The sequence below is a fragment of the Astatotilapia calliptera genome, chromosome 7, assembly GCF_900246225.1.
Source record: "Astatotilapia calliptera chromosome 7, fAstCal1.2, whole genome shotgun sequence".
Taxonomy (NCBI): domain Eukaryota; kingdom Metazoa; phylum Chordata; class Actinopteri; order Cichliformes; family Cichlidae; genus Astatotilapia; species Astatotilapia calliptera.
Window position 1 is genome coordinate 55995806 of NC_039308.1, and position 26684 is coordinate 56022489.

General features: G+C 39.4%; 3 protein-coding genes across 8 annotated transcripts in view; 1 reads left to right on the plus strand and 2 right to left on the minus strand.

Annotated features, from left to right (window-relative positions):
• The window catches only part of frmd5a (FERM domain containing 5a), a 67618-nt gene extending 63067 nt beyond the window's left edge, over positions 1–4551 (plus strand). For 4 of the 5 annotated variants that reach the window (XM_026175956.1, XM_026175957.1, XM_026175959.1 and 1 more), the window contains one exon: positions 3686–4551. In XM_026175956.1, coding sequence (XP_026031741.1) covers positions 3686–4272 — 587 coding nt within the window. In that variant the 3' untranslated portion in view covers positions 4273–4551. The remainder of the gene's footprint in view (positions 1–3685) is intronic. The other variant, XM_026175960.1, reaches the window with a different exon arrangement.
• Positions 4552–9036: 4485 nt separating this feature from the next.
• blm (BLM RecQ like helicase) lies at positions 9037–18011 on the minus strand. Of its 2 annotated transcripts, XM_026175962.1 has the most exons (22): positions 17617–18011; positions 17325–17385; positions 16652–17234; positions 16425–16560; positions 15884–15984; positions 15666–15780; positions 14932–15575; positions 14496–14672; positions 14296–14414; positions 13147–13260; positions 12928–13026; positions 12682–12830; positions 12410–12516; positions 11959–12119; positions 11614–11809; positions 11336–11526; positions 11107–11251; positions 10788–10987; positions 10324–10519; positions 10115–10237; positions 9541–9739; positions 9037–9433 (listed from the first exon to the last, which is right to left on the minus strand). In XM_026175962.1, the coding sequence occupies exons 1-22, from the start codon at positions 17709–17711 to the stop codon at positions 9256–9258; spliced, it is 4089 nt and encodes a 1362-aa protein (XP_026031747.1). In that variant the 5' UTR covers positions 17712–18011; the 3' UTR covers positions 9037–9255. The 2 variants fall into 2 exon arrangements, with proteins under 2 accessions (XP_026031747.1, XP_026031746.1); XM_026175961.1 differs by having other exon boundaries at positions 16652–17385.
• A 2301-nt stretch (positions 18012–20312) lies between these two features.
• Positions 20313–26683, minus strand: ctsh (cathepsin H). Its single transcript, XM_026175966.1, has 12 exons — positions 23325–26683; positions 23107–23138; positions 22842–22947; positions 22684–22754; positions 22498–22602; positions 21977–22063; positions 21829–21884; positions 21659–21740; positions 21481–21549; positions 21292–21398; positions 20743–20868; positions 20313–20655 (listed from the first exon to the last, which is right to left on the minus strand). The coding sequence occupies exons 1-12, from the start codon at positions 23386–23388 to the stop codon at positions 20586–20588; spliced, it is 975 nt and encodes a 324-aa protein (XP_026031751.1). The 5' UTR covers positions 23389–26683; the 3' UTR covers positions 20313–20585.
• Position 26684: the final 1 nt, after the last annotated feature.

The window sequence follows — 26684 nt, forward strand, 5'->3', positions numbered from 1 at the left end:
TTAAAAGGTCCTTTTCGTGTTGTGCTTCCTCATCAAAAGCTGATTTTTAATCCCTTCTCTTTATAGTAAAGGTGTAATGTTGCTGCTTTGACACTGTGGGGAATGTGATTACGTCAGCAAAGATCTCAGCAGCTCGTCTTCACTGACATCTATACTGTGCCTCTCTTGTACTGTACTATGACCAGTTCAGCTGCAGTACTGTATATCTGGCTCGTCTTTGAACCTCTGTTCAATAGTTGTTTGTAGCACTATGGGATGATAGTGTTTTTAGTCAAGTAGCAGCTCTGCTACTGCTAATAAAATGATTTCACAAAAAAAGAAAAATATCACTAGAATAACAGAAAAACTTACACAGATAAGAACCAAATTTCAAAATCAGAGTTGAACCTCAATGTGAGTAGAATTGAAATGAAATCAAAATAAGAATAGAAAAAACTCAACTGTGGGAAATGTGTAGCAGATTAGTGATTTTGACCCAGAAATGGTGGGTTGAAAGAAAATAGTAAACACACAGTAGGACTAGGAGTCGATCATTAGTAGAAAACCATAGTCGATCAGTATAACACGAAGTCAGTTAAACTTCGGGGATATCAGTCTGTCCAGTTAAGAAACAAAAACCATTTTAAATTCTGCTTTGGTGCAAATAAAAGAGACAGCAGGTGCAGTGGGGAGGCAACAACCAGGTGCCACTAAAGAAGGTCTGGACCTCATGCCACCCTCATAGAGTCTGATTCTGGTCTGGAAACATGCATGAGGAGCCTGCTTTGAGTTCATTTTGTATTGCTCTGCCAGTGGTCCTCCTGGGCCTTGTCACCGAAATGAGAAGATACCACTCCTGCTGTTGGGTTGATACCCTTCACTCTCCAACCCTCTTTGTGTAAGAGCCCGTGTGGGTTGTTTGCTTTGTTGTTGAAGGATATATACATTACATTTGGATTGGATTCAAAATGAGTATGTTAGTAATGTTGGTAATATTGGAATTTCAAAGAGCAAAACAAACAAACTTTATTAGTGCTCATTTGTGTTAATGCACACTGGGTGGAGAGGAGGATCCATATGATATGTTGGCCATGGTTATTTCTATAGTTTGTGTAGACAGACTTTGAAAACACATCTCCCCCTGGGACAATACAGACACTCTAAAATGATTCACATTAACTGCTTGACTGTGGAGAAAGCGTGATCAAATTTCAGCTCTCAAAGTGGAGCCTGTGTGTCTGCATGTCGTAACAGACCTCTGCTGGTCAAACAGAAACCTTTCAACAGTACCAGAACTACAGTAAAGGGTGTGTGTGAGTGCCTCATTAGATGGAAAGTATAACTGACCGCTTACTTTAATAGTAACAAGAGCAAGAAGAAGAACAACAACAACAAGAACAAGTGAAGAAAAAGTAATTAAAACATTTAAGAGGAGTTAAAAGTTAACATATTAGGTGTAGGAATACTCACAGCACAATGAGGTTAACGGTGAGGAATAAAGAAAATTATAATTCAAAAAACAGTTAAATTAAAACAAATGTGAGGAAGAAGTTAGATGTGAAAACTATGGATGATCTATTCCAGGGATAACATGTGGAGAAAGAAAAAACAGGAGAGGGCCGAGGACAGATCCCTGAGGAACTCCACAGGTCATTTTCATTAAGGATGACTGTGATTTGCCAATGTCAACACTAAAAGAGTTATCCTATAAATAAGAATAAAACCACCTTAAAACTGACTGTACCAGAGATGCCAACCTAATGTTGGAGACCATTCAGTAAAATGCAGTGAGTCACATTGTCAAATGTAGCACTCAGATCTAATAAAATACTTTGTATCAATAGGTAACTTCACATCTGAGCAGACAAGCATCACATGTGGAGTTCCCCAAGGTTCCATCTTGGGACCCCCTCTGTTTAACATTTACATGCTCCCACTGGCACAGATTATAAAGAACAACAAAATAAACTATCATAGCTATGCAGATGACACACAAATATATATCACAATGTCACCAGGAGACCGAGGCCCTGTACAGGCTCTTGGTAAATGCATTGAGGAAATTAATGACTGGTTGTGCCACAATTTTCTCCAACTAAACAAAAACAAAACTGAAGTAATAGTCTTTGGCGCCAAAGAAAAACGATTACAGGTCACCAGAGAACTTCAATCTATACATCTAAAAACCACAAACCAGGCGAGAAATTTGGGTGTAGTGATGGATGCAGACCTAAACTTAGAAAAACACATTAAGACAATAACAAAATCAGCTTACTATCACCTCAAGAATATTTCAAGGATAAAAGATCTGATGTCTCAACAGGACCTGGAAAAACTAGTCCATGCATTCATCTTTAGTAGGCTTGATTACTGTAACAGCATCTTTACAGGTCTACCTAAAAAATCAGTCAGACAACTACAGCTCATTCAGAACTCTGCTGCTCGTGTCCTCACTAAGACCAAAAAAGTGGACCACATCAGTCCAGCTCTGAGGTCTTTACACTGGCTGCCTGTCCGTCAGAGCATAGACTTTAAAGTTCTGATGCTGGCCTATAAAGCTCTGAATGGTTTAGGACCAAAATACATCAGTGACCTCCTGACCCAGTATGAACCTTCCAGATCCCTCAGGTCATCTGGATCCAGTCTTTTATCAGTTCCCAGAGTCAGAACCAGACACGGAGAAGCTGCATTCAGCTTTTATGCTCCTTATATCTGGAACAAACTCCCAGAAAGCCTCAGATCAGCTGAAACACTCAGTTTATTTAAATCCAGGTTGAAGACTCACCTATTCTCAGCTGCATTTGAATAAAGCACCAAATCCACACTTTTAAGCTTAAATTTCAAAACTTACACTAACTACTGATCTTATCTATTTCTGATTTTATCTGTTTTGATTTTATATACTGTTTTGTTTGTTTGTTTGTTTGTTTGTTTGTTTGTTTGTTAAGTGGGTTTAGAGCTCTGGGTAGCTCCCCAACTGGGTCTAGACTGGGTCTAGAGAGTATTTTAAATTCAGGGAATTTAAAATAGAAAGTAGCTCGTCCACAGAAGGACTGGTAGCTCCCCTTACGATAAGGGTTCAGATCGCGCGAACAGGTGTGGGATTAGAGCTCTGGGTAGCTCCCCAACTGGGTCTAGACTGGGTCTAGAGAGTATTTTAAATTCAGGGAATTTAAAATAGAAAGTAGCTCGTCCACAGAAGGACTGGTAGCTCCCCTTACGATAAGGGTTCAGATCGCGCGAACAGGTGTGAAATGTGTGTGTTTAGTTAGTTTGTTTGTTTGCTTGTTTTAATCAATTTTAAATCATGCTTTTTATTTGTTTTTGTTTCTAATGTCTCTGTAAAGCACTTTGAATCACCTTGTTGTTGAATTGTGCTATACAAATAAATTTACCTTGCCTTGCCTAATAAAACTAAAATAGGATTTACAAGCATCAGCAGCATCCAACAGATATCACTCTGGGGAGTCTTGTCTCTGTGCAGTGGTTTCCACTAATTTCAGTTAAAAAGACCAATCAAAACTTGGAGTGACAGGCAGGTTTGGAAATTTGTATAAAATAGTCTCAAAATTATTCACGATTGTGCCACTATCATAAAGCCCCTTTATAGCCAAGTTTATATAAGTTCTTTATGTCTAAAATGTGTGTAATATTTCCTACTTCATGTGATTCCCTTGTTTTATTTCCTCTTTGAACTCCTCTGCAGGTCTGGAGTCCTTGCGTGACAGTGCCCACTCTACACCGGTGCGTTCAGTGTCCCACGGGGAATCCTTTATACCACGCTCCCGGAGCCAGGTCGCAGATACCAGCGAGGGGATGGCAGTCATCTCTGACGAGGCCTACAGCCCCTCTGACAGCGTCCTGCCCACGCCGGTGGCTGAGCACAGCATGGAACTAGCCGTATCACGCCAAATCAATGGAGCGCCCTGCAGCATTGAGGAGGAAAAGGAGTCGGAAGCGAGCACCTCTATGCATGGGGAACGGGGTGATTTTGGTGCGGACAGTAGATCTGCACAGGAGGGCGCAGGGGGGGACTCAGCCCTCAGCGAGGTGGAACAGGTGAATAAGTTTGTCTTAAGTGTCCTCCGTTTGCTCCTTGTGACCATTGGACTCCTCTTTGTGTTGCTCCTCCTCCTCATCATCCTCACCGAGTCAGACCTTGACATTGCATTTTTAACTGATATCCGCCAGACCCCCGAATTTGAGCAGTTCCATTACGAATACTTTTGTCCCCTCAGGCGGTGGTTTGCCTGCAAGCTCCGCTGGGTGGGCGGGTTGCTCATTAACAAGTGAGAGTGAGGTCGTAGAGTCCATAAACCTGTTCGGGGGTCTGGCAAGACGGTTAGGACTCCGGAGTGATGGAGGGCAGCCTCGTCCCAACCATGAACCCTGCTTCTCTCATCCTCCTCCTGCAGACAGACATACAGCTTGGACCACTCCTGGTAACACCGGGCCAGGATCTCTCTCCCCCTCCTCCACTTTAAGTTGCCCTCACCCACTCAACCCCCTCCTCGTTTCGCTTACGTTGTTCTTTTTTCCTTTTTTTTTTTTCTACAAAAGCCAGGACACCTTTTTTCTGCAATTTTTTTTTAAATTTTAAGCCATTTCAGGTATTTTATTTTTTCAAATAAAACAAAGGAAAAAAAATTAAAGAGAAAAGCAAAGAACTAAAGGATTTTAAACAGTTCCTTTTACCGGAACAGAAGATTTTTTTTTGTCGCAACAGATGAACGTTGCCTTCGTTTCTTATTTATTGCTTTTAAACACGATTAGCAGAAGGAGAAGGGGTCGTGAATGGTGATCAAGGAAGTTGATTTTGTCAGTAAAAGATGAAAGTGAGTCACGTCAGAGTCAAAGGGCCTTCTGCTGTGAACCATACATGAGTCAAAGTGGTGTAATAGCGCTTGATATCGATTCATCCCCATCAGAAGTCGGCAGCAGATTAACCTCATTAGAAAAACAAAGCAGTTTGACGGGAATAATAGTGAAGGCGTGTGGAATGGAAAACAGAAAGTGTGGTTAATGAGTTTTTTTTGGGAATATAGAAATTATCGATAGCTTAAGACACAGTTAGACTTCAGTATACATTTGTATACAAGGTTCGCAAGGTTATTTTCTAACACTTTATAAGGATACGGTGAAATAAGTACCAATACCTGTAGTGTTATTTTCCCAGTAGTGTCAGACGTGGTTAGAAAAACGCTCACAATGAGCAAAGATTCACTGGCACCAGTAGATGATAGTCTAGGTAGATGTGCAATGCTGACATGGTTTTAATAATTAAGAACTTTGAATGTGCTCGTTGGTTCAGTTCTTTTGTTATTTCTTCATTTTAATTTGATTTGCTTTTTTTTTTTTTCATCACGTTGAAATTCGATGAATTTCAATGATTTCTTTGTATGAAGAATTCTTGATTTATTTTGGTTTCATATCAACCTTGCTCTGACTATATTATTATTATTGTTAGAATAAGAGTAATACTGTACTTTTTGTACAAATTAGTTTGTTTCCTAATATATATTGACACGTTTTCCATGTATATTTTAACAGAACTGAAATGTTATTTTGTTATTGAGATTAAATTATACCTTTTTTAGCGCTGTAAGGTCAGAAGCATTTATGGAAAGATGGAAGGAGGTCTGAAAAAGAAAAAACAAAAAACAACAAAAACAACAACAAAAAAACAACAACAAAAAACAAACAAACAGGGCTTTTATCCAGATCCACTCAACACTAATCATGCCTCCCATCACTCCACCAGCAGAGTGTGTGCAACTTTAATGACCGTTTAGATTGAATTAAATCTGGAATGTCATTGTACCACCAATACTAAATAATTCAAAAACATATGTCCGACTTTCATAACTTTATCATATCTTATTTTACTTGAAGAATTTGGAGAAGTGACGGAGCCTGACTGACTGGATCTACGTTAAAGGGGACCTGTTTTTTGATATTTAAATATGCTGGATTCTCATGTTTAAGATAGTTGAGTATACAAATGTGCAAATAATCCATGTGAGACAGAAGCTCAGACTTCAGGCTGCTGACAGTTTGATTTTTTTTGTTTTGTTTTGTTTTGTTTTTGGGGGTTTTTTGGACCCTTGGACCTGCATGATGTCAGTAAGAGCGGATGTCCCTAATATGGTCATGTTTAGGCACACAGTGCTGGTTGTGTGCGCACATAACCACCACTCACCTGATGGAGTGGGGGAGCTGAAATAGCTCATTTCAGACAGAAGATAAGCTGAAGGGCTGCACTAAAGCACAGAATGAGGTAAATAATAATTATTTTAAGCTGTTTTTCATGCAAATCTACTCTTAAGGATATAAAAGGTCCTCTTAAAAAAACAAACACAAAGTAATTTGACATTCTTAAAAATTTAACATTTAAAAAAAACTAGGAGGCTGTTTTGATAAAATGAATATTGCATAAAATTAGCTACTATTAATGCAATAATTATCTTTTCTCTGCATTTATAAATACAGTATCTGTTGGTCAGATTAAGGAAAATCGCACTGAAACAATAAATTAATCTAGAATTAACTAATGTGAAACCAGAAATCTCGACTTTGGTGGAGACAGACTGCATACAGGAATCTTTTCTTTATCTGGAGTTTTATATCAGATAACATCTGCTCCTTGATGTCTTGGTCAGGCTTGAGGCTCTTCCGTCTCACAGCTCAAGGGAGCAATAACTGTCGCGGCTGCTGGATTCTGGTTAAAATCGGGGGGGTTGTACCTCCTGCACCAAATGCAGGTGTATGTGTTAGTGTGTCATTATGTAGGAGTGGAAGCAAGATTCATGGTGATGGAGTGGAGGCTTGGACAGACTAAAGCAGAGAAGGAGGAGAAGTGAGAGGGGTGACGAGAAAGAGATGTAGAGAAGTTCTGAAGGATCAATTACCATGTAAATTCGAAATTGAAGGCTGATCAACGGCTGTACAGGGTTAATGTTTTCTTTTCTTCTTTGTTTTCTTTTTTGGTTTTTTTACACACACCCTCCTGCAGCTGCTCCACTAAAGGCTTGATGGTGCTACTTGATTTGTTTGCTCCTGTGTAATCTGAGCATATAAGTCCTCGGCTATGGCCTGACTGCAGACAGAGTAGCTTGCACGCTGGCATTGTGGCTGGATCCACTCCTTTGGCTAATTGTCTTTCACAGGCCATAGTTATCTCTGGTGGAGGTAACAGCACTGACATTTCTCAGCACAATGCTAAAAGGAAACATGGAATCAATACAGCAACACTAGCAAGAACGCTGTTGATGTAGGAGCTTATTTAAGTGAAGAAAAGAAAAAAAAGCACATTTTTTCCTACCAGGGGGTGGAGCGGGGCGGGTGGGTTGACTTTTTTTGTGTACTTTCATACTTCATATTTATTACTTTTTCACTGAGGTCAGTATGACCCTTTAGTCCAGCCAGGCTGCATTGTTGTAGACATCTTTTTTTAAAAGTGTTCCTTTTACATCTCTCAGCATTATGTAGCTTAAGCGGTCTCTCTGAACATGCAACAATTTAAAAAAAAAAGAAAAAGAAAAAAAAAAGGCAGCATTATTCATGAAGCAATAAACAGCTGTAAGAGCAAAAAGTATGAAAAACATGTATACTAAGATCTAATGATGACTAATGTTTGATGAGCCAAATTTATTCGCCCAATTTGCTGTTGTGCTCACTCAAACAACGATGCTTGGACTCGAATGCTTAGACGCTCAGTTACCTTTGCAATCAGTAATCACAGTTTCTAAAATGGCATTTTCCTTAGAGACCTCTTGTGTGGATGTTTGTTCTGCTGTTTTCTGTTGTTTCACTGTTAAGCAAAACATTGCTCCCTGTGCCTGGATCCTCACTCTGCAGTTTACCAAAGTGGCAAAGATGAAGGAATGGAGACAGAGAGGCGTGACATCTCTTTCGGCTACAGACTTCTCCATCCTTAAATCTCCCAAACCAAGAGGGGAAAAACACTTTTCAGCTCTGTCTTAGACTCTAGTGTTCAACAGGCAGGCAAAACTCTTTGCAAGCTTGTTTCCTGTGACTAACCTGACATTACATTGCAGTTGTGGTGCCACGTTTCCATTTTCTGCAGTTACTTTACTTCATGGGAGATGACAGAAGCTATATCTGTCATTTATGGTTCATAAGGAAAATTGGCTTGTTTGTACTTTTTGAAAATATGTGGTTGCAGTGGAAGATGAAACATGAATTTTAGTAAAAGTAAAATACACGTGATGAGAATTAACCCAGTAACATAAGCTGCATGGATTTAAAATGCAATTTCATATGACAGCCAACCACCAGATTTCTGTAAACTTTTGATCGATTGTTATGAAGGCTGTAACAAAAAGATCTTAAGTTTCATGCCTGAGGTTGCTTTTTTTTCATTCTACTGGACTGCACTTTACTGTGACGTGTTATGTTGTCTACATATCTGAGTCATTATTAGCTAAAACAGCTAAAAAAAATAAATTTAAAAAAATAATCAGAATTTAAGATTTCTGTTGCAATCACTTAAACCAACTTACCTGACCACAATTAGGTGGTTTGTTCTTAATTGGCTTGATTTCCTCCCTGGCCAGAGCCCCTGTCACATTAATGTGAATGGTGCTTTTCGCACTAAGGGTTTAATGAAACTAACCCAAGACAGCTTGCTCTGCTTTTTGCCCTTTGCTCGCTCCCAGTACAGACCTTCACACAACTGTGCATACACGTCAATGAGTGTATATGCATATCCATGTCTGGTGGCGTGTTCTCTAGTCTGCCTCATTCTATCCTCAGATCGCAGATTGCTGTTTAATTATGTTAAATATACAAGTATATATACATATATATATATCTCCATGTGCCAAATCCAGTTCTTGTTCAGTCTGATCCATTCCAAAACCAATGTTTGTACTGTAGGTAACCTTCTGTACAAGTCAGTATAAAATATTGTTTCTCTCCAATAGTCCCTTGTAACTGGTGCCATTAAATAAGACACTTCAAACTTGAAATAAATGTTAAAAACGGATGCAGCTGCTCGTGTGGTTTTGTGTAAAAACAAAACAAGTTACATCGATACTCATGAATAAAATTTTAATTTATTTTTATTATGAAATAAGATAAGCACAAAAGTGCAGGGAAGGATTCCATCCACAGAAAGTAAAAATGTACAACAATATAAACATGCGATAACTGTACAGAAAATGCAGTTTTAGCTGGTCCAATATGAAGCAGCAGCTTGGTGGATTAGAAAATTAGCTTACTAGTCTACAAAGTCAGATACGGGATGAAGGAGTCCTAGCTCAAGTGTGAAAATACTGGCTTTAAGAACGGACGCTGGCTGCTTTGAGGCATCGGGGCTGCCAATAATCCTGGTCTCCTGGCTGCTGATGCATCACCTGCTGAGCTCCTGGACCCTCGACCTCCACCCCTGGAGCTGGAGGACGACCAGGATTTATTGCTGCTGTAGCCACGGCTAAATCCACAAAAATCACCACAGCAAGACAAAAGAAAGCAAAAAAGAAAAATAGTTCAGTTACAAGGGACAAGGGATGATGAAATGTGAGACAACACTCTACAGACCCTTTAGAACTGGAGCTTGTGTTGCCACATCCTTTTTTCTTCTTGGAATACTTGAAGAACGGAGCCTTCTTTCTCTTCTGTCCCTGTGCAGACTTATTACGGAAGTAGGTGGAGGATTCAGTGTCATCCTCGTCATTTCCACGAGTGCGACCTCGTGCCGTGTCTATCCACCCGTCGCCTCCACTGTCAGCCTGCTCCTCTGATACACAGAAGACATTTAACTTTATTTTTAAATTCACACAAATTGTGTTAAATTAAAAAAAAAAAAAAAAAACTACAGGCAACCACTAGTGCTAGTGGTCAGCCTCCTCATAGACATGCCAAAATCTTAGATGTCTTGATCACATTCACAAGATTTTAAGAAACCTTGACCTCTGACATTGAGGTCACAAATTTAAACTGGTCTGAGATTTTAAGTAGATACAATTTGATATAACTGGAAGCTCCTATGCCGCCTCATTTTCAAGTTATCTTATTCACAAACTCAGGTGAACATGCTGCCCACCTGCCTGTTAGCACACCATCATGTGATTCAAAAAGTTACAATGTGCAAAACTTCAGTAGGATCTCTTACCAGGTAGCTGCCACGCAGAATATTTCTGTAGGACCTGAATGACTTCAGCTCCATACTTGTCCAGTTTATCTTCTGTTACACCATCAATTTGCAGGAGGACTTCAGGGTCAGAAGAAAGCTTTTCTGAATGTGACAAAAAGTGTGTTAAGTTATAAAATGTTTGCTTTTGAAATTAAATAAAAAGTTCTGTGTCTGAGAAGTTTAATTACCAGCTATCTTTTTCAATGTGGCAGTGGAGAAAATGTTGTAATAATGAAGGCCAAATGCTTTCCCCAGCTGCTTGCAGAGATCCAACAGCTCCTTAAGACACTCCTGCACCATTGCCTCTCTCCGGGAGACGTTCTTCGCCGTGGCAGCTTTATGTTTCCTGATGGTGGACGCGCTCTCAGTCTCATAAAACTCCACCTGGGAAATGATGAGAGCCAGTAGTGTTTTCATTGACTGGCAGCACTTCATTGCATTTTCCTACTCTACCTCTCTTCATGACACTTAAAACGATTGGTGTACAAAGGGCTTTAAAGTAAAAATGACACAAATTCCGATGTTTTAGCATATGAATTTCTAATACACACTGCAAGCAAATTAAAAAGCACCAAGAAAAACAATTGATAATTGATTTCATCATGCCTGTCAGGTCTGTAAAGGCCTTAAACGCTGATGTGCGACCTCTTACCTGCATGTGTCCAGACAGCACATTCATTGCTTTTGTTCCAGCGGAGATATAAGACACAGCTTGCCCACCATTGGTGATGTAGAGGTCTTCAACCAGGACGTTATCCAGAACCAGCTTTTTAAAAAGACGGTCAGCATTGTGTCTGGAGTAGGCTGCTCCAATGCCAAACATTCCTGTCTGTACCTTGGCAGCTTTAGAGCCTGACATAAAAGAACATTTACAGTTTTTAACCACACATAATTCAAACAACTGTACTGGGAATATCAACTTGTCTAGCTGCCAAATGCATTTTTACTGCTTGCTTGTGTATGTACTGTACCTATGAAGATATCCACAAGCATGTTGAGGGTCAGTCTGTTTTGGTTAGCAGTCTTGCCAAACCTTGCTCCGACTTTCTCACAGTTCTCCTGGACAAACCTCACGATCTTTTTCACGTCTTCAGTCACGTTTCGCATCTTGTATTGCTGTTTTTAGGAACATTGATGGCCAATTACAAACAGCTGGCGGTAGGTTACATATATCATCAACATAGAAGAAATGATTCCTACGTTGGGTTTGGTACAGTTGTCGCAGCTGACGTCTGGATGGTCCTTACAAAAGTTTCTGTTGAACTTCAGCTCTCCGAAGTAAGCGAGCAGCTGAATTCTTCTGCACTCCATCACGTTCTCACAGAAGTGCACCATGCTGTGTAGGTTGTTGTAGTGAGTTGCCTTGGTGTGTCTGTCACCTTCTCTGTCCACTGCGATAATGCAAGAAGCCAAAAAGACACTGTGTAAACATGTTAGGAGCTGAACTGGCCTGGACGGTTTGATTTTCTATCACTTACTGCTGATAATCCTCTTGATGCGCTGGACGTCGGTGTAGGAGTAAAAGAGAATGCAGTGAGAGATCTCTCCATCCCTGCCAGCTCTCCCCGACTCCTGGTAGTATCCTTCCATTGATTTAGGCAGACTAGCGTGGATCACATAGCGCACATCAGGCTTGTCAATGCCCATGCCAAAGGCTATGGTGGCACAGATGACCTGTTGGCAGCAAATGAAAAAAGAGGATTTCAAGCATGACTCGAAACCATGATTTAAATTACGCAACCATCTAGTGATCTCGTCTTTGTGGCCGGTACCCAGACTGCTGGTTATGTTCATAATATCTATAATTTGAGTTTTGAGCTGACCTGGCAACCATCCTGATTGATCCATTTGGTCTGCACATACTCTCGGTCACTGTCACTGAGTCCTGCGTGATACGACAGGGCTGATAACCCTGCTCTCTGAAGACTCTCGGCCATGGCATCACAGTCATTACGAGACAGGCAGTACACGATGCCAGAGTCACCTGCATCAGAACAACAGACAGATGCATATAACCCCCGACAAAACACAGATTTAAAAGAACTTAGGGATTTCATTTCTATCAAAAATAACATCCAACAACTTGATATAATAAAATTCTACACAGTAATCCACTTGGCTTGTTGTCTGCAAACTGTTTTGATTTCCCACCTACTGTTCCAGACATGTGAGGGCTTAAAGTGTTCATATACAGTTAAAAATTTAACACAGCAGTTATGACAGTGTTCTGAAAATAGCATGCACCGGGATCAGAGAAAGTACTGAATTATTTACGTGGGTAGTGCTTCTTGATCCAGCTGGTGCAGTCCTCATCCACCTTTTTGGGTTTCTTGGGCAGCACTGAGTATTTCAGGTTTGTTCTGTTGAAGCTCATCGTAAACCTGAAAACACATTAGAAGAAAAATGTTCAGTTACTGTTTTGCTTTTTGATCCAGCAAGAAGAAGAAAAAAACACACACACACACACACACACACACACACACACACACACACACACACACACACACGTTTTAAATCTAAGCCAGAGGCTGAAAGTGAAGACATACACTTGGGGTCGACTCATGTTCAGCTGGTTGAGGATGTCTTTCTGCACTCGGGGAGTAGCTGTGGCTGTCAGAGCCATCATTGCCACATTAGGGAACTTCTGACGCAGTTCATGCAGCTTCTTGTAGTCTGGGCGGAAATCGTGGCCCCACTGAAAGATTTAAAATGATGGAATGATTTAAAATGGCTGCTGCTAAAAATAAAAGCATACAGCAGGATTGGGTGTGCATGAAAGCAAAGGAGCATACCTGACTGACACAATGGGCTTCATCTATGACAAACCGAGCCAGAAGGCCTCGCTCGTACAAGTTCTGCAGTGCGGAGATTAACCTGTTACTCGCACTCACCTTTTGGGGGGGGAGTGAGGAATAAGTCAGTTTTAAGCATTACAGAATTTATAGTTACAGACATGTTTAATTATGCAATTAAATCTTTCAAAATTAGTTTACAAGTCACAAAAAGCTCACCTTTTCAGGTGTGGCATAGAGCAGTTTAATAATGGGATCTTTCCTTGAAAGCTGCATATAAATCCTCGATGCTTCACTATCACTTTTATCACCAGATAGACTTGTTGCTGGAATCTGAAATGTAGAGCAATACAATAAAAACAAAAATTAAAAACCAAAAACACAAAACAAACCACAACAACAACACAAAAAAACCCCCCCAAAAAACAAAACAAAACAGCAGAAGTATAAAAAACTTCCTAAACCAAGACTGAAATTACTATTCACAATATTGACTCGCAGTTCCATTTCCCATGTAGTGAGGAGCTGTTAGTGAAAACATTAATGCAAGTGGGCTGGACAAGCAAAACTTTTGGTCAGTCTAAGGAAGTTTAACTACACAGTTAATCCCTCCGATATCTTAATATAAGCAAATCAAATGCAGTCTCTACATGACAAAGAAATGCTGCTGTAGTAAATTAAAGACATTTGTCAGCTCAACTCTTTGGACTTAACTTGTGAGAAATAAATGTGTAAAATTTTAGAAAAGGCTGTGGCACTTCATTTCTCAGGCTGTGATTTAACCATAAAGCAGAAAACGTATGCACCGGGATGTCTGTTTTTTCAAAATAATTACTTATTTTGAAAAAAACATTTGTTTCAATTGTAGACAGGATTTCTTCTGTTGTTATTTAATTGTTTATACGTTACCTAATTACTTTTTTCTAATTGAATGGCCATAGGGGAGGTGTTTATCAACAGGAAAAACAAAACTTATTTAAAAAAACAAAAAACCAAAAACAAAACCAAAAAACACAGTTAACAGTACAAAAATGATGCCCTCCTTCACACTTTCCAAGACCTTACTTTGGGCCAAACTGGAGTCTTTGCCTGACAAGTTCTGGCCCCTGGGCCTTATATTGAGATGCATGTTATAATCCAATCATTATCAAGTAATCAAGTGGCAGACAGGGGCCAACTGGTGAAATGAACCAAATCTGACTGCCAAAAGTTAAGATATGAACTGACCCATAGTTTTGAAAAACTGTTAAAATGAAAATACTTTTTAAACCTATTAAATTAACTTATTAAATACATTTTCCAAGTACACGCATAAGCACTTCACACTTTTCTCTGATCAAATATACGAGTGGAAACAAGCATACTTACATCCAGAGTGGTGAGTTTCTGAACTTGGTCTACGATGAGTGATTTGAGTGGAGAAACCACCACAGTGACCCCCAGCGAGACACACGCAGGCAGCTGATAGCACAAACTTTTCCCTCCACCTAAAAAATACAACAGTTTAAGATACCTGGACATCTTCACAGCAAACGCTGCACTGCTACTGTAAGCATGCTTTTACAAACCTGTGGGCATTAAAACAAACGCATCTTCACCCAGCAGTGCAGCATTAATCGCTTCTAGTTGATTAAACCTGAATTGATGAAGTCCAAAACGCTTGTGAAAGATCTTCATCATCTCTTGTGAATGAGGGAAGTTAAAGCCTCTGAAGCGATCATGAGCTGGGTTTTTGAAGGTGGGTTCTGCAAATAGAGACACAAAAAAGACAAGTTCCTTAAAAATCAAATCCTGTGTTTATCAGGTATGACAGACCACCTTTAAAAACATACGTTTTCTGTTAAATATATAATTCATATGGAGTTTTGCATTTCAGGAGAATGAAATCAGTACACATGGAATGTGTAACAATCTAGAACTGTATGAGATTTGTGGACCAGAGGGACACAATAGGCTGTTCTCAGATGCCTCAAAAACAGATTCAGTGAGTACAAAATGACTTGCCTGGAGAACAAATTGTTGACGGCTTTGGAGCAGAAGTAGGTGTTGTTGGTTTCTTTTCCCATGAGGACTTGCTTGGCCCCCCCTCTTTCACTGCTGTAGTCACAGCTGATGAAGTTTGTGGTTCGTCAAAGTAATCTGGGATATCAGAGTCATTAAAGTCATCTATATCAAAGTCGTCATTATAGAAGTCATCCATTTCTTCATCTTCAGCAGCTACAAACGTTGGGGTGTTGTTCGATTTCTTCTGCGCACCACTCTCTGAGTCCTTGGGTGAGAAGAAGAGGTCTGAGCCATCAAGATCAATGCTTGATTTCTCAGATATATTAAAAGATGGCTTTGTGAACCTGTGTGCTGATGGAGAGTCACAGATACTGTCAGTTTCAACACCTATTGCCCTGCTGTCCTTATTATCCAAGGGCTTTATATCAATAACACTGTCAGAGTGATCAGAGTCATAGTCCACAGAGATGACTGAAGATCTTCTATGCTGAGGAGGCTTCTTGGAGTCCACAGGCACAGAGCAGTTGGATGAAACACCGTTGCTAGAAAAAGATGTTTCTTTGAAGCTGGGTTCAGAAATCACTGTGCTGTCTGGCTGCTGCATCCTAAACAAACAGTCACCGCCAGTTGCAAGAATTCTCTTCCTGCAGGATAAAAGCAGGTGATTATGGTCATAAAGACATTTAATTAAAACACCATGAATAATACCAAAACTACACACAAAGCTAACACACCTCTGGGCCCTCTTCAGTAAAAGTTCATCTCCACAGGACAAAGCAATTAATTCATGTTCAGGGATGGAGTCAACCAGAGCACAAATGGACTCCATGATAGCAAAAAGTTTTTCATCTGAAAAGAATTCAATACATGGAAGAAAAAAAACAACAAAACATACTTTTGAATAAAATGAAGTATAGGATTTTTTTTTTTTTTTTAAAGGTACAACACTCACTTGTTTTGTCTTTTAAGCAGAGCTCGGATGGTTCATGCAGTGCGACGGGGCTCTTTGATTTCACAGCATTGTCTCCAATTTGAGAATCAGCTGATTCAGCTCTGTTTGAAAATAAAGAAAGTCATGTGATACGTTTCTAACTCTTAGAACAACCGTAATTTTTAAAATGACTTTCTTGTTATAATAAATATGACCTGAAAGAGTGATTAAGTTCATCAGCTAAGTATTTATTAAGGTCAAAGATGAGAAACCCACAGATCTTTTCCCCCACAGATAGGAAGTTCAGAGGAACCAAACTTGCTGGCCATTAAAGAAATTCAAGTTTACGCCTTTTGCTCACTGGCACCATCTCTGAAGCCAAGGCTGTCTTATATACTGTCTATATTTAAAACTTTCCCCATCAATCTAACTATTATCACTACAGAGAAGCGATTGCTGGCAGTAACAACTTTTTACAGGATGAAAGAGAACATTCGAGCATTTTGGCTGCTACAAACACAAGTATGATTGGTAAAATATGCAGACAAGTCTTAATTCTGACCTTGTCTCCAGTGCTGAGCCTGCGTAAATGATCTCATCAGGGATGGGAGAAGGTGGAATGCAATCAAGGTCATCTTCAGGCTCAGAGTTGTCATCTATCTCTATTGTCTTTGGGTCAATCCATATTTTCTTGTTACCTATAGAGTAACACATGGTAGCACATAGCGTTTTTTTGTTTTTAAATGTAATCTGTTGACCAGTGTATACCTAAAATAAACACCCAGTTACCTGTGCTTCCTGTAAAAGGTTCCAGCTCAGCATTATTATCTTCTTCACTGTCACTCAAGACATGCTTTAGATGTGCAGGATGTTTTCTGTTCATCTTAATGGCAAGCTCCTCCTCATCTGACCAGTCTGCTGGTTCCTGGTTTAAACTGGGTCCTGGTGAAACTGCAGCGGTGTTGACATTTTCCTCTGGCTCATCTGTTTCCATGCAGGTTTGCTTACCACTCTTGCTAGTTAATTTGGATGTTTTAAATAAGGAATCATAGTTTAGTTTGCCACTTTTCTCTGATACTTCTGAACTGAATGAGTTGTTTTTTCCCTTGGCTGGTGTTTCAAAGTCATCTAAATCATCCCAGTTGTCCACAGGAAAACTACGTGACACATCCAGAGCTGTGAAATTGAATGAATTACTGCTACAAGATAGGCTGTCAGATTTAGCTGGAGCTGGTGCCGACTTAATATCAGAGACCACTGAAGGTGTTTGGGATGCAGGAGAGGCAATATCTGCTGGGCTGATGGTATCCGACTTGCATTTTGAACTTACAGAGAAGTAGTTGTTGATTTTGGATTTTTGAGGTCTCTCAAGCTTGTTTGAAAATGTCAAAGGAGATGGAGTCACCAAACCGCTCTTGTGGACATTGACATTCCTGTTTGCCAAAACATTTGAGCTGATTACCTTGGTAGGGACTTCCACCTTGGTCGTACCTGATGAGGACTTCTTTTTGAAAGAAAAAGCCCTGAAAATTACACACAAAAGGAGCTGAATTATAAAAACAATATGACTGTTAAGACAGCTAGTCTAACAGACAGTCTTACAGACTTTGAGGTGAAAGTGTCGCAATTCGAAACCATATCGCATGCCCACCACTGTCACCCTAAACAGAGTGTACAGTAAATAACAAAACGTATCCATCCTTTTGCTGTTAGCAAAGCTTACAGTTAGCTAGCAGTTTTTTGGCCATACTTACCCCGGTTTAGGTTTAGCAACAGACTGCTTGCTTTGAGCAGCATTGCTGTGCCTCGCTAGCTGTTCCTTCAAGTTATTTTGTGGTAGACTGGACATTGTTTGTAAGAGGCAGCGCTAACGTGTTAGCTGGCTAGCAATAAGAGCTCAATTCATGAAGTAGCAGCGAGCAGTTTGTTTAGCATTACGCTAGACACGACGTGCGACCTGTCTCCCGGAGAGTCGCTCTTCACTCGTACCCCTCGTTGGAGTAAAGCTCAGTAACGTTCATTACAGTTAAATATTTTTCCCTTTGTTTTGACCGGAGATTAACTCTCTCAATGTGTACCTGTAAACCCAGACAACAGATTTTTGCGCCCATTCAACAAACGGACTTCTTATTGGCCGAGGCTGATTTGGCGTGAGTATCATGGGGAATGTAGTCTTCCGCGTGCACGAAACACATTGTGCCGGTTTCACACGCACATTTTATACTTGTTTATAATGCAAAAGCAGCCTAAAATGTAACTTTGAGCTGATCTAATACCGTCTACGATCGTGTTACATAAAACGCAATGATTTTATGAATACAAATTATCATCCCACCACTGGCTATAGTAGACCGAAGACCTACCTAATAGCGACCTCTGCTGCCCAGTTGCATTAAAAAAACAAAAAAAAATCAGAAACCCTAACCCAACAAAATCAAGCTACCGGGTAAACGTTGTTTGCAGCACTGATAATCAGTGTTGGGACTAACGCGTTATTAAGTAACGCGTTACAGTAACTACGTTATTATTGTGGTAACGAGCACGGTAACTAGTTATTATGCCAAAATCAGGAACGCGTTAGTCGTTACTGGGATTTAGATAGGGTCGTTACTCGTTACTTCGTGTGGTGGCTATCGCGGAGCTTCCACAGATTCAGTAACATTAGCAAGTGGTGGAGGCCAGCAGGTGGATGAAGGAAAAGGGACGCAGAAGGAAAAGAGACCCGAGGCAGCCGCCGGTCCAAGTGTGAACTGAACTTCAGGTAAGAAGTTATGACCTGCAGTCTATCTGGGTCAGATATGAACCATGTTTAGGTGGAGTTTATTTTCGTTATTCTAACTTTTTCCGTACTGCGTGCTAGCTAGCATGACGGAGTTTCTATACAGCTGGGTGGGTGCTATGAAGTTAATGATGTTGAACTTTATTTTGTTCATAAGTTATTAGAGTTGCCAACCGTCCTGTCTGGTATTCAGAGAAAATATTACGCGTTTCTTATTGAGGTGAAAAGGAACAGTTTGTCCCGTAATTCAGCTACAATGAAAAAGACACAAAGCTGGAGTTATTCTGTCTTTGCTGCACAGCTGCCTCTTCTTCTCTCTCCTCTCCCCCTCCCTCTCCCGTTTCTACTTCAATCATGAAAACTGATCAATGATCAGCTGATCGTCTCTCTTGTTTGTTTATCGCCCACTTTGTGCCGAAAGAGGAAACCAGCCGATGTCGCGCTAAACAACAGCAGCACTTTTAAGCTTGATCAGCTGTTGTTAGAATTTAATTAATTTCTAGTATCAGCTGATGTTTGCTGGAGCCACAGCTGTAAACCTGCTGGTCATGATACGGTTTGGATATGTGGTGAGAGGGAAACATGAAGATGAAACCAGGAGATGTCCTTACTGGATCATCAGAGCTGAACAGGTGATGGAGAAACAGGTTTACCTTTTAGGTGACATGAATGAGTTGAAGGGAAGTTATGAACTGTTTCTGAGAGACAAATAACACCAGGATCCTTTTTTAGGTAGCTGACAGCTGGTAACTGTGCAGGGGCGGGTCTAGCAAAGTGTTGCCAGGGGGCAGGTAGGGCATTAACAGGGAAAGGGGGGCACAAGGAAATACTTTCTTATTCTCATTTAAAATGTCTAGCTTTTAAAAAATAATTATCTGAATCTTTCAACAAACGATTGATAGATTGATGCATATATACCATCAAAACAGTGTACATCACTGTCACAACAGTGTTTATTTTCATTCAAAGGCTTTATGATTTTTCCTATAATGGTGGGCCGGTCTCTAGTCAAATTCTCCGGGCCAATTTTCTGTCCCAGTCCAGCCCTGTATGCAGCTCATCTGCAGTCTGGTGTTACCTACATCTTCCTATTCAGAAGGCAGAATTTCTGAGTTCTGAGTACAATCGAAAGCACCACGACTGCAGTTTTTGTGTTGGATGTAAAAGGCGCACATGACTCTGTGACGTAGGCTAGAATCATGGCAGCAGTCAATGACGGTCCAGGCGTGGAATTTCTCTCGTGGGAATATGCACATTATCTTTTCCTTTCTATTGGTAGGTGGCACAGTGCACTTGTGGCAAGTAAGCAAGCTAGAAGACTGGCAAAGTTATGGAAGAAACACATTAACAAGAGAATTCTGAGTAAAACCGAAGTTACTTTCCCTAGTAACTAGTTACTTTGAAAGTAACGAGTAACTTGAAGTAACTGAGTTACTTTTGAGAGAAGTAACTAGTAATGTAACTAAGTTACTATTTTAAAGTAACTTACCCAACACTGCTGATAATGCCCTTCATACCCTGCAACATTCCTGTCACAATGGTCTAATTAAACCAATGGATAGAATCTCCGATTTTTTTTTAAATATTTACAATAAAATTGTCACAGAGGGGTGTAACATTTGTGTCTCTTTTTACTCTTTTTACTGCAGTGCATTGTGAATAACAACTCGACATATTTAATAGAGTTTATTTGCAAATTTTATCAGAACAGTTTGAATGATTTTCAATGAAGTGATAATTTCAGTTACATTTATTTCATAGTGTAGTGACCTTGATCTTTCTGTCATAGTGCTTGAATGGGGGTTAAGACTTCTTCCCTTTTTTGGAAAAACAACACATCTGTAGATGCACAGGCAGCTGATTTTAAAACAAACTCTATACAAACAATATAAAAAGGAACTGGCTTCATCTTCGGCCCTTTTGTAATGTGCAAACATGTAATAATCACACCACTGGGAATGATGCGCAGGCAGCAAGTCCACACATGTTCTTCCCACGTTCAATGAGGAAATACCTGTGAGAGGACAAAACTGTTACTCTGTTTCTTTGGTTCATAATATTTAGGGAAATTTTTCTACATGTGACTGATTAGAAAAATTACCCGTTCATGCCCCAACTCGATCCCCATGAGTTCTTTACTATCCAGTGAGGAGTACCATTTTCTTGTCCATAGCCGACAGCCAGAACTGCATGGTTCACTTTGTCAGTGGTGTTGTGGCATTCAGTGCTGAAAGCAGAACATGTTTCTTCTGACTCTATATCTTTTATTCAGAAAGAGGAACTAAACCTCTCAAATGTCTGAAAGTAACAGCTTTACTGACATTTTAAACTGAATGAAATACTCTAAACCCTCTTTTCTCAGTTCTTATTTTAGCAGCAGTGGTTGTGGTAAACTTGCTGTCCAAATGAAAAACAGGTTTTGACCATGTGTGTTTATGTGAGCATCAAAAGAATAATAGACTTGATCAGTAGGTTCAAGTAAAGGTCTGCCCCATTCATTTCATGGACACTGCAGGGGAAAAATGATGGGAGCAAACATGCAGGAATCTGCTTACATTTGGTTATAGCAAATATAGTGATCATATAAACACTTAGTATGTTTTAATAAATGTGAAAAAAAGACAAAATTGAAATTATGACATCTTCTTACCTGGTGTACACACCCTGGTGGTAACTCATAAAGTCAGAGGTCACCTCAAAAGCAAAGCTGACAGGATTGTGTGTCCCGACAGCGTCCACCAACTCCATCTCATTGTACTGACAGACGGCAGAAAAACGTCATCATTCACTCGCTTCACTAAAGACTTTTCCTTGATGAAAATCCCTGATGGATACTCACTGCTGTTATGTTCACCACACTATTCACAAAAGCAGCTGCCCTTTCTGGTTTGTACACACACTTACCCTCCTAAAATGACAAAAAGACACAGTTAAAATAAATTAAGCCATTAAACACAACTGTTTGTAACTGAAAAGTCTCTTTTGTTTAATGTTTCTTTTTTTTAGTTGATAGTTACAAAAGCCGTGTATGGATAGTCCTGCTCGGTCATCAGTCCCTTGTTGTACATGATGTATTCAAATGCTTGACTGGGAAGACCACTGAAAGACAAATTAATATGTTATTAAACGAGTGAGCAATTACACGTAATTTTCTTTTAAAGGGGAATATAGGAAATGTTTGACTCGCCCATTGCATCCATGGTTGTTGAAATCTTGAGCGCAGTCTACCAGCTGTTGTTCTGACTAGTTAACGCAATAGGCAGTAAAGTTAGTCATTATGCTTTGTCATGAAGTGCAATTTTTGATACGTAATCAGCTAATAAAAAACAAGTCACCAGCGGTACAAGCTTCCCCTTGTTGATGGCAGTTACAGACTCCAAACAGCCAGTGGTGGAAAACGTCCAGCAACTACCACAGCCTCCCTTTGCCGTAAACACACACACACACACACACACACACACACACACACACACACACACACACACACACACACACACACACACACACACACACACACACAAAGATTTTAGGAAAGATTTTATGCACTGAAAGAAATACTAAAAAAACTCAACTTAACACTGGGCCTTTTTCTTACAGCAGACCTGTTGACATGTTTTGTTTGGAGGAACACTGGATAAACTATTTAAGGGCAAACAGTTTTTGCAATGCCACTCAGCAAGTAAGTTTAGTTAACCTGTTATCGACATGCAACAGTAACATTTTTCACTGCATTGTGGGGAAACTGCATCCCCTTAAAGGCTTTCCTTTTTCCTTTTACTATTACTATAATGTTTTTTTTTTAATCTACTGTCTGACTGAGCAACCATGCATGTGGATGTCTGAGGTTCAGACTCACCTGATTCTTCACTGGGGTCACATAATTCCCTTTCTTTCTCCAGTCGATGGAGTCTGGTAGCGGCCCATTGCTGCTGAAGTAGTTCCCTTTGGTGGCAGAGCAGTTCTGCAAAAATCAACTTGTCAAAAAAACCCCAACAACAGCTTAATCATCATTGCAAAATGCTTCTTGTATGAGCATCATTACCTGAGGCTCAGACATGAGGAAGGACTTTCGAAATTCACTGAATGTCATGTCTGAAAACTGGTTCAGTGCCACTGCAGGAAGAGAGGAAATGCAGGTGAAAGCACTTTAGGATGAGCCACGTGAAACAAAACGTTAATGCAAACACAAAGAGGTCTTACTTGTGAACGAGTGGTTTCCTTCATTGTGTTTGTCAATCCTCTTCTTGTTCTCTGTGAATATCTGCAGTCTTTGGTAGTACTCCTTCAAGTTGTACCCTTTGTTGTACTGTACATGGAGGAAGGGTGTTGATTTAGACATTTATTTTTAAGTTTGATGCAGTACCCACTTGAGCCACGTTGTTACTATGATTTTCTCACCAGACAACTTCCTCGTAACAACATACTGAGCGCAATCTTTTGCTTATGTCACGGCGCTATAACCTACCTGTGCCATCCATGACTTGAAGTGAAACTCGTCTGTAAATAATCCATGTTAAAAAAAAAATGTTAAAAAGTGTCCGATAAAGAACATGAAACAATAGAACAGACGCCGTGGCCGTAAATATGAAAGCGAAAGCTGGTGTAGCGCAAATGTCAAAGCAAAAAAGCACTAAAGGAATAAGAATGTAAAGCGGACTTTACCAAACAAAAGAAGCGACTTACCTTGATCAGACAGGCGAAAAGCTGACGTTACAGAGGCCGCAAAGAGCACAAGAAAAACAAACATTGTGTCGACTGTTCCAAGTGCCAGTATTTGCAGCAGGAGTGTGAAAGTGAAGTGAAACAGATGAGGCGAGTCACGAGGTGAACAGCTGCTGTTACAACTATGTGGCTATAGTTCTGCGATCCACGGGTAAATGTTTGATGGTTCACGGACTGCGTTTTGCTTTAAGCTATAGTTATTAAAAAATGGAGAGCACTGCAATAAATAATCATCACAATGCACAACAACTGCCTTCGTACAAAATGGTTAAAATAAACATAAAATAAGCGGCGTCTCAACTGTGGCTAAAGTGACATTGTGGCATTAAAGAAATGGAAATTATGTACTAAATGTATAAAGCAGCAGGAAAATAAACGTATATAATCTGTTAGTAATATTTTAGCCCCAGTTTATAGCATGAGCATGCTATAAAACATGTTTAATAGCGTCCTCCTTTTTAATCTGTGTTTGAATATTTTTAATGTGTCTACATTTAAGAATGTCACTACAAGGGCATATTTTGGTGAAATAATATGGTTTGTATGACTTGAAGCAATCATTTTTAAATAAATAAACAAGATAAACATATGCCATCAAGTTCACTGCTAGAGTCAGACCTGCGTTATTACCAAGTCTTTTGTGATGTTAGTAAATGAAATAAGGAAATCAATAAAATCTAAGTAGACCAGGTATTAAGCTGGTCCCAGGTTTCATGAAAGTTATGATGTGATTGCAACTTGGATTTTAACATTTATTGAATCAGAAAACAATTTATGTCATGTTTAGTTTGTGCATTTGTGAAAATTCTAATTATGATCATAAATATTTTTTTTCATATTAATTCCGGATTTTGCCGGATCACGGTAGGCCGCTGAGCACAGTTGCTTCCTAGGACAGAGAGCTGCTTATAAAGCTAAGAACTTTCAGACTGTATTTTATTTCATCATATTAGATGAGCATGTCAACTGATACAAGATCTACAAAAACACTTGAGACAAAATGCCCCTGAGATAAAATGAATTTATTATCAAGAGGTAACTGGGAAACATATTTTTGTTTATTTGTTGTTATGTTCTTCATCTTCTTTTAATCTTTTTTTTCCTTACAAAACTGGGAATATTTCTTAAGCTGTGGAAACATGAGGGTTGAAAGATAATTTTCATACCATTGGGTATTGCTTACAGCAAAATGTTTATTTGTTTATATACCTTATAAGAGTATGTGCATTTATAAGTGTATACAGTATAAGTATATAGTATTATTCTGTCTGTGAAGGTGTTGCATGCCTACCACATTAGCTTCAAAAGTGTACTGTACATACATAGTAAAAATACATACAAATATTCACAGAATAAGCACTACGTTACTATATTCCTGCTAACAGAAATGGTTATAGACAGGATTACAGTATAAATGCAAAACACTTTGAATTGCTCTCCTACCTCTAAGTTATGGTTTCAAGACCACACTGTTGTAGCGTTTTGTGTTAAGCTTGTGATATAAGTTGTTTTTGAGAGGATTACACTGTTCCACATTGAGAAATATGCCAGGTTGCATGTACAAAATGTACAGCGCATCTCAGTGAAGTGAATTAACAACAAAGTACAAAATACTTTCCCATGTTCATATAAAGAGCAGGTCACTCTCTCTTATACTACTACAAAAATAGTGTTTGAATGCTGCAGGCAGAGGTCATTCACATACATTTTATCATAGTTTTTAACAGCAATGCATATAACAGAGTGATATACAGTCATGTTCCACAATCACTGGAACAGCAAAAAGGACAGATTGTCTTTTGATTACAGAAGAGCAACAAACTTTTACTCTACAGAAGTAGAACCCGAACCTGAAGGTACAACACTTAACCACTGCGTGTGATTTTTTTTTTTTTCCATGAGTTTCAATTTAACAAGTCAAGACCAAAAAGTTCAAGCATAAAGGGGGAAACTCGTTGAACTGTACTGGTGCACTTCAAGTGTAACAAAAATGCAGGTGACAAATCCGTCACCTTAAACCTCACAAACCTCACTTCTTTAACACTCTATGTTGTTACACAGCTTATAAGTGAACTCAGCAGACTTTAGGAACCTCGTGTGCCAACTGAGAAACTGTATTATCCTATAGCTAAACTTAACTTAAAGAAGAGGTTCCCAACCTATGGATTGTTTATCATTACCAGCTTTAGAACATTTACTACTTGACAGAAAGAAGAAGAAGAAAAAAACTCTACAGGTAATTAAGTGTGTACAGATTGTGTCTGCACATCATGTCCCATTTGTCCCATTTGGTCTATATGTATCAGCTATATGTATCAGTATAAATATGTAGACTGAGCTGATGGTTCTAGCAACAAGAGTGCGATTTTTCGCAGCTCAGCCTGAAATATTTTGGCACATCTCAGCACATTTGCTTCTGATTTCAATGATGTCGACAGGGTAAAGCTTACATTAGTGATTTACATCAGTGGATGTTAATAAAATGTCTCAACAACAACAGAGGATAAACTGGTCCATTAACTTTCCAACTTTTAGAACAATATTTACAATTTTTGGTGAATACTTGACTGATTTTTGCAAAACCAATAACATTTCTGTAAGCTTTCAATATACGTTTAGTGCTAATTAGAAAATGTGAGCATGCTAACAAGTTAAGCTACAGTGGTGAGCTTGTTGTTCAGTTAACTTCGCAAATATAGCATGCAAATTTTAGCATTTAGCTCACAGAGTTGACCTTCCTGTGGACTGTATTCATTTTTCTCATTCAGCCAATAACTTCAACAAGAACCTTTACCTTGTATTCACTTTCATATCTGGTTGGACATACTGGACTGCTCCACAGTTACACTGTAGGAAAACATTCAGTGTGGTAAGCACAGTTGGGAACCCCTGTCTTTAGAATAGTGAGCAGAAATGAAGAAACAAATCCTTCTTGTTTTGGTTCGGGAAGCACAGAGACACATATGCTTTGGATACCTTGCTGTCAGTTGCACTGATCACTGTTGTCTACCTTTAATTATATTCTCTGTGCTCTTTTACCTGATTTTATGGAGTATTTTTTTGTTTTAGTTTTTTTTTACAATGCTACATTGGTTGCAGAGAACTTCAGTCATCAATAAAACTCAAGCCAAGAGAACAACAGCCAGCAACACGAGTGCTCGAAGTGCAAATTTGATACAGTATGGCATGATGCAAAATAATGTCATTGGTCACAGTAGAAGACACGGTTGCATGCAGCTAAAGTGACCTCTATTATTGTTCTTGAAATACTCATAGAAATTAAAAAAAAATCCTTCAAGCAGGTGTCATTGTGGAAATGGC

Excerpts from the sequence above, each read along its gene's own strand:
- ctsh (XM_026175966.1), bottom strand. The coding sequence starts at position 23,388 with ATGTTTGTTTTTCTTGTGCTCTTTGCGGCCTCTGTAACGTCAGCTTTT. Across the intron at positions 23,139-23,324 it reads TTTTCGCCTGTCTGATCAAG|ACGAGTTTCACTTCAAGTCA; the intron begins GTAAGTCGCTTC and ends GATTATTTACAG. Across the intron at positions 21,885-21,976 it reads AGGGGAAGCTTGTACCGCTG|TCAGAACAACAGCTGGTAGA; the intron begins GTGACTTGTTTT and ends TGCGTTAACTAG.
- blm (XM_026175961.1), bottom strand. The coding sequence starts at position 17,711 with ATGTCCAGTCTACCACAAAATAACTTGAAGGAACAGCTAGCGAGGCAC. Across the intron at positions 16,561-16,651 it reads ACCTTTTACAGGAAGCACAG|GTAACAAGAAAATATGGATT; the intron begins GTAACTGGGTGT and ends GTTACTCTATAG. Across the intron at positions 9,740-10,114 it reads TTCTGCGTGGCAGCTACCTG|AGGAGCAGGCTGACAGTGGA; the intron begins GTAAGAGATCCT and ends TCTGTGTATCAG.